This window comes from Schistocerca nitens, chromosome 1 (genome assembly GCF_023898315.1).
Source record: "Schistocerca nitens isolate TAMUIC-IGC-003100 chromosome 1, iqSchNite1.1, whole genome shotgun sequence".
NCBI classification, from domain to species: Eukaryota; Metazoa; Arthropoda; class Insecta; order Orthoptera; family Acrididae; genus Schistocerca; species Schistocerca nitens.
The window spans coordinates 239121721-239129847 of NC_064614.1; the positions used below are offsets into that span (position 1 = coordinate 239121721).

General features: G+C 45.1%; 1 protein-coding gene across 1 annotated transcript in view; it reads right to left on the bottom strand.

Annotated features, from left to right (window-relative positions):
* Positions 1–3678: 3678 nt before the first annotated feature.
* Positions 3679–8127, bottom strand: part of LOC126235203 (uncharacterized) — a 90200-nt gene continuing 85751 nt past the window's right edge. Inside the window, exon 5 of the mRNA XM_049943937.1 lies at positions 3679–4128. Within this exon, the coding sequence (XP_049799894.1) occupies positions 3985–4128 (144 nt within the window). The 3' untranslated portion in view covers positions 3679–3984. The remainder of the gene's footprint in view (positions 4129–8127) is intronic.

Below are 8127 nucleotides of genomic sequence, written 5' to 3' on the forward strand. Positions count from 1 at the left end.
ACGTACTGGGTACTGGGAAAATGCAGTGAGTCTACGAAGTAGACTGCTTACTGGTTTGTTTGACTCATGAAGAGCATCACGAAACTGGCAGACCCTTCAAGACAGACGGTAGTAATCTAGTGAAAACCTATTTGTAAAATTTCAAGAACTTGTACCAAGACAAAAATCGACAGACGTTCTCCAGACCCCTCCAAATCGGTCCCCTAGGGATAGCGAAAACGAGACTAACTACAGCACGCGCTGAGGCATTTGGCAGTTCCATACTGATCGGAACGAAAAGAAACTATAATATGTGGTGCAACAGCCGGCCGCGGTGGTCTCGCGGTTCTAGGCGCGCAGTCCGGAACCGTGCGACTGCTACGGTCGCAGGTTCGAATCCTGCCTCGGGCATGGATGTGTGTGATGTCCTTAGGTTAGTTAGGTTTAAGTAGTTCTAAGTTCTAGGGGACTAATGACCACAGCAGTTGAGTCCCATAGTGCTCAGAGCCATTTGAACCATTTTTTTTGTGGTGCAACAGTAAATATTTTTTGCCATGCAGTTCATAGTGTTTTCACAGTTTGTAGATGTATACTTCTTTTGAGTTTGGAGAAGACTGATGGTCCACTTGTGGAGCGAGATTTTACTATTATAGTGCAGTTTAAACAAGGGCAATTAGCTTCTTTTTATTATTTCAGACTCCAGCGTTTATTTGGGAAATGGGTTTAATCCTTGATTTCTTTCTGATATCACACCCATTTTGTGTATAAATTCTTAAGATAAGACGTGATAAACTGCACGTGAAAAAGACTAGTAGCAAAATGTGAAGACGCATCAAAATACGAGTACACGGAAAATCATGCGATTTGTTTAAAATACAGGCTACTTACGTGCTAACGAGTTTGTTTGCGTGGTCATTCTGTTCAAAGTTTACTGAGCCACTTACTTCCATTCACTATACTTCACCATAGTTGAAGAGTAGACCTATCGACTGACATCGAACTGCGAGAAAAAATGTGACGCAAGAAATCAGAATACTATAGTGTGTGCACGGAAGGAGCAGGGTTGTGAAACGGTACACAATGGCCAGCGTACCAAGTGACGCTCCAGTTAACAGCGTCATTCTGCCACATGTGACTTAGCGTCCGTTTTGGGGCGGACGTACAACACTAAGTGTTGTTTCGGTGCGAGTTCAGGTATGATGAATGTAGTTAGCCATTGTAGTGTCTCTAAGGCTGAATCCTGCTACAATTTTCCAAACAAATGTATTTTTTTCATGGAGGTATGTTTTTGCAACAACTAAGTGAAAGGCCGTTCCCTTTTTTTTTTTTTTTTTTTTTTTTGCCATACGCATTGGCTTCTTTTACATATATGAAGGATCTTCAGTGGCTGCAATACATGTTTATTTTTATGCACATAGTAAATTCATTATCTAGTAATTACAATTTCCAGTGTTGCAAGTCGTCAAAGGCACACATAGATAGCAACATTGGAAATCGTAAGCAACATATTTTTAGATTTCCAGAAGGCGTCTTCTAACCAACCTGAGTGCCTACGGAGTATCGCCTCAGTTGTGCGACTGGATTCGTTATTTCCTGTCAGAAAGGTCACAGTTCGTAGTAATAGACGGAAAGTCATCAAGTAAAATATTAGTAATATCCGGCGTTCCCCAAGGAAGTGTTATAGTCCCTCTATTGTTGTTCCTGATCTATATTAACGACATAGGAAACCATCTGAATAGCCGCCTTAGATTGTTTGCAGATGATGCTGCCAATTACCGTCTTGTAAAATCATCAGATGATCAAAACGACTTGCAAAATGATTTAGATAAGATATCTCTATGGTGCGAAAAGAAGCAATTGACCCTGAATAAAGAAAAGTGTGAGTTATTTACATGAGTACTAAAAGAAATCAGCTAAATTTCGATTACGCGATAAGTCACACAAATCTGAAGACTGTAAATTCAACTAAATACTTAGGGATTACAATTACAAGTAACCTAAATCGGAACGATCACATAGAGAATATTGTGGGTAGAGGAAACCAAAGACTGCGATTCATTGGCAGAACACTTAGAAGGTACAACAAGTCTACTAAAGAGACTGCTTACACCACGCTCGTCCGCCCTATTCTGGAGTATTGCTGTGCGGTGTGGGATGCGCACCAGGTCGGACTGACGGATGACATCGAAAAAGTACAAAGAAGGGCAGCTCGTTTTGTATCTTCACAAAGTAGGGGAGATAGTGTCACAAAATGGTTCAAATGGCTCTGAGCACTATGCGACTTAACTTCGGAGGTCATCAGTCGTCTAGAACTTAGAACTAATTAAACCTAACTAACCTAAGGACATCACACACATCCATGCCCGAGGCAGGATTCGAACCTGCGACCGTAGCGGTCGCTCGGCTCCAGAATGTAGCGCCCAGGACCGCACGGCCACTCAGGCCGGCGATAGTGTCACAGACATGATGCGTGACTTGGAATGGCAATCATTAAAACAAAGGCGTTTTTCGTTGCGACGGGATCGTCTCATGAAATTTCAATCACCAGTTTTCTCCTCCGATTGCGAAAACATTCTGTTGGCAGCCACCTACATAGGGAGAAATGATCATCACGATAAAATAAGGGAAATCAGGGCTCGCACAGATAAATTTAAGTGCTCGTTTTTTCCGTGTGCCGTTCGAGAGTGGAACGGTAGAGAGAGAGGTTGAAGGTGGTTCATTGAACCCTCTGCCAGGCAGTTTATTGTGAATAGCAGGGTAATCACGTAGGTATAGATGTAGAGCACCAAACGATAATTTAACCTCACGAAAGTACAGCTACACATGTATTACAGGCCACTGAGGATGATTCATAAATAAAAGAACCGAAACGCGTATGGCAAAAACCAAACTGCCTTTCATTTAGTTCGAAACACGGAACAAATCTCCATGAACTTTGAAGCAACTAAGTAACGACGGAAAACGGAAAACATGACGAACATAATGTTGTATAGGGATAGGCAGAAGCATAAATTTTGGCTCAGCATGGCGCTTGGCCAGTGTTACCAGTTACCAGGGTAGGCAACGGCTGGAGTTTCTGGCATGCGACAAAGAACAGAGAGTGCAATGCCGACTCTCCAGTGTATTTTCCGCCCTTGTCTGCACAGATAGGTTCAAACAGCCGCTTCCTTACTTATACGCCACTATACGAGCTAGACGTACCTCTTATATAATCAAATGGTTCAAATGGCTCAGAACTACTTAAACCTAACTAACGTAAGGACATCACACACATCCATGCCAGAGGCAGGATTCCAACATGCGACCGTAGCAGCCGCGTGGTTCCGGACTGAAGCGCCTAGAACCGCTCGTCCACAGCGGCCGGCTCTTATATAATCACACGCATTTTAAGTTTGAATATTATATCTGTTTATTTTGTGCGGCTGGTCCCGGCAGAGGTTCGAGTTCTCCCTCGGGCATGGGTGCGTGTGTTTGTCGTTAGGATAATTTAGGTTAAGTAGTGTGTAAGCTTAGGGACTGATGAGCTTAGCAGTTAAGTCCCATAAGATTTCACACACACTGCTCACTCCTCCGTTTATTTAAACATATACTCGCTATGTTGTCCTGCGCCCAGTGACAAATCAAGCACATTTGTCTCACCACAAACTTGTTAGAGCGTTTAAGGAAAATAAAGCGTTCACAAAACAGGTTAGAAATGAAAACGTTTAAATTAGCGTTTATTGTTGGTTAATAATATCGTGGGTTCGGGATGCAAAGTCGAAATGTATGAACCTCTGTTCCTAAACAGAGGATACAATATACTGAGAAAATTTTCTGACAAAGTAATTTTAGCCTCACAGACTTAACACTGTAACAGTTCTCTGCCACACTTCTTTGTCAACAAACAATCAATCCGATATCTGATAAAAAAAAATGGCTACGAAGCCACGGTGTGAACAGCAGGTGGTGGCCCGCGCAGCAGAGCATCTGGATGGAGCAGCAGTGCAGGGCCGGAAGGCCATGTGTTCAGACGCGCGCCCTCTTCGCGCTGGGAGCCGTCGCCTGCTCTTGGCTCTGGACGTCTTCAGAGGCAGCACGCTTCCGAGAGGCGGCGTCTTCTGTTCTGGACTCCTTTGCAAGTTCATCTTCAGGGTGCCTTCTGTCCGCTACCTGCAGGATATACGATCTGGTTAGTAACTGTGTACTACACTTAACATACAGCCATACCATATTGTTGTTGTCACTATGGCCACATACAGGGTGATTCACTGATGATGTTACAAACTTCCATGGACGATAGAGAAGGGTATATGTATGAATTTGAGATAAAATAACCTTGTCCGGAAACGACCGAGTCGAAAATTATAAGCGACAATTGTTCCGATACCTCTAGATCTCTTCTGTTACAAACTCTTTGCTTTGCATATTGCGGAAGGAGGTAGTATGGGCCAAAACAAGAAAAAATGTACAGTAAACAGGGCTCTAAAGTGAATCCCTTAAGGGCTGCGAGGGCTTGTACATCTTTACTACTACGAAGCAGATCTCTTCTACTGAAGAAAGTATTCGCAATTCATAAGGTTTGCATTTTAGTTCCCACGTTTACTAGACATTTTTTTCTTGGTTTGGCCCGTACTACCTCCTCCTAAAACATGGAGAGCAGAAGTCTTGCAGCAGAAGAGGTCCACTGTCAGAGGTATCGGAAAGATTTTCGCTTTCAACTGTCGACTCGCAGGTTTTCGAACTATAGTCGCTTACCTCAACTTGATACATTTATAACATCATCTTGGTATCAGCCTGTATAATTTACGTCTTACTGTACTGTAAAAACAGAAAACGCAAGCAGAACACCCATATAGAACAAATACAAACTAATCAAGTTTAGTCCACATATTACGCAGGTTGCAGAGTTAAAAGAAAATTATAAGTTTTCTACACATTTGATAAAATTATTCATCAAACAGACGGCCATGGGAGTTTTGATTGCATAAGATAACAAATGGTCTCTCCAGAGCTTAGCGGAAGAGTTTCTTCGGAAGAGGTTAGTGATGGCTCTTAAGATGCTCCATGCTTTCAAATTGTATAAGAACATGTCGACGACGGATATTGGAGATTTAGCAAACTGAAGTTTCCTCTCTGAGGTTGGCTGTTGTGACTGTTTTCTGAGTGAGAACCAATTATAAAGTTAACTTCACGGCATACCTATAGACTGAAGAGGCGTATACACTGATGCGCCAAAACTTATGACCACCTGCTTAATAGCTCCTTTGTCTGTCTATGTAACGAAAGACGTCACTGATTCTGCGTATCAGGTATAAAACAGTTTGCTGGTAGGTTTCTGGACGTATGTGGCATTAGATATCTACGCACATTTCAGGTAATTCGCATAAATAACGGACCGCTGATTTTCATACACGGTGATGGCCCCAGATAGCGACCCAGATGGATTCCACAGGATTTACATTAGGCGAATTTAGTCGCCGAGGCATCAACGTGAATTCACTGTACTGCTCCTCAAACCACTGTGGCACGATTCTTGCTCTGAGACATGGAGACTATTTCACTGCTGAAAGATGAGATCGCCGTTGGGGGAGAAACCAAGCTGGTGGCTCACAGCTTTCGTCTTCAGATTACTACCAAAGATCCGATGCAATCGCAGGAGAATGCCTCCCGTAGCATAACGCGGCTCTCACCAGGCTGAGTGCGTGGCGAGCTGTAGGTTTCGAGCTGCCGTTCACCTCGATAACGGCGTTTGTGGTGAAGACCATCGACCCAGTGTAGCAAAATGTGGTTCACTCGAAAAGACGGCACGTTTCTATTGATCGACGGTCGAATCCCGACGGGCCCGTTCCCACTGCCACCGTATTTGACGATGTCGTTAGGTCAACATTAGAACACGTAGGAGTGGACTACTGCGGAGCTCCATGTTCAACAATCTACGTTGAACGGTGTGCTCCGAAACACTTATGCGTGCACCAGCAATGTCCTCTTTCTACAGAGACGCCACAGATCACCATCTGCCCTACTTTACGGAGCAGACAAGCGTCCGAACCCCACGTTCTGTGAAGAGTCGCGGATGTGCAACCGTCATAATGTTTTGGCTTATCAGTGTGTAACATCAGCATGAAATCAACAGTGACTTGATTTACAGTGGAGGTATGGAGAAACTAAAAATACTATTTTGTAGATAAAGTGAGGCAAATTAATTCAGAACATTGAACTGCGATGTATCTTATTTAGACTGGCCGCCAAAAATGTAAAGCATCTAGAAGACTTCCTCGGATGTCAATGTACACTGCTGGCCACCGTAAATGCAACACCAAGAAAGACAAGAGGTAGCACAACAAAATTTATTTTGTAGATAACATGTTGACCAAGTATCAAATGATTACGTTTACAGACGTCTGTGACATGTGGTTCCTGCCAGAATCAGTAGCCAGAGTAGCCGCCATTGTTGGAGATCACCGCTGCCACACGTCTCGGCATTGAGTCAAAGAGACGTTGGATGTGTTCCTGGGGTACAGCAGCCCAAGCAGCTTCCACACGTTGCCAAAGATCATCTGGTGTGGCAGCTGGGGATGTAATCTGGGTCACTCGTTGAGCAACCATGGACCACATGTTTTCTATCGGCGAAGGATCCGGAGAGCGAGCCGGCCAGGGAAGCAATTGAATCTGCTTATTGACGAAGAACCTTTGGACAATGCGTGCCACGTGTGGTCGCGCATTATCCTGTTGAAATATGGCTGTGGCCGAGCCCTGAAGGTAAGGAAGGACAACTGGCTCCAGCACCTCGGATATGTAGCGCCGGCTATTTAAAGTACCGGCAATGCGTACTAGAGGCGTGCGAGAGTAATATCCAATACCGCCCCATACCATAATACCCGGTGCAAGACCAGTGTGGCGGTGCATAATGCAGCTGTCCAGCATCCTCTCTCCACGGTGTCTCCACACTCGAATCCGACCATCGTGGTGCTGCAGACAGAAGCGTGCCTCGTCAGTAAAGACAACGTCATTCCATTCTGCCGTCCTTATCCGTCTGTCATCACACCATTGGCGACGGAGACGTCTGTGATTCGGCGTCAATGGTAGACGAAGCAATGGACGTCTTGCGGACAGACCACTCTGCTGTAAACGGCGTCGAATGGTACGCACAGACACTGGATGATGCGTTACTGACGCAATGTGCTGTGCTATGGTTCGGGATGTCACTGAGCGATCCGTCACTGCCATGCTCACAATTTGCCTATCAGCACGTGCAGTGGTGCACCGAGGTGAATGCGATCGACCACGTCGGTCCGTCGTACCCTCCTGCATCCAACGGTCACATATCCGCATTACAGTTGTTTGGTTTCGTCCAACACGACTAGCGATTTCTCTGTATGATAATCCACAATCTCGGTAAGCCACTATCCTTCCTCCGACGAACTCGGATACTTGATCAAACGATGTTCGCTGTTGTCTACGAGGCATAACTGATCGTGTTGTGAAACAACCACAAGGTAAACACACGTGCCGAACGTACACTCGTCGAAATCGCCAAGCCTTAAATGGCGCTATGAGGTCGCGCCACAGGCGCGCGTGATGTGCGTCTGCACTGAAATTCTAATCAGTTGCATATCATCGCTGCAAACCCATGGTGTAAATTTCACTTGATTCGGATGCTTCCGTCAGGGTGTTGCATTTACGGTGGCCAGCAGTGTAACTTCTTACATGAACAAATTATCGGTGGGTATCTAAATGATTAGCGATCCGTTGTGGATTAGTGTGATTCACTTGTAGTTTCGTTACCAGGACTGGTAGGACATATGAGGGCCGTAAAGAGCATCAGGTGTAGTGTGATCACAGTGAAAGACGTGGCGATGCCCCGCCCTCGTGTCAGTCAGCGTTATCGACAGCTGACAGAGTCTGAACACATTGTCGGTCTCCACTTGGCCGGCTGGTCGAATCGTGCAATATCCAAATTTTGGGGGGGTTCGAGAGTGACAGTGGCCTAATGTTTGACTGCATGGGACCGTGATGCAGGCATACTCGTCGTCTAGGTTCTGGCCGACCAGCTGTGTGCTCCAAGCACACAGTAATCCATTCACATTTCCGTCTGCCGTCCGAGAGCAATTAACAGCCTCCTTGGAACATTCCGTGTCATTCCGCGCCATTTGTTAGGAGATTAGCAGC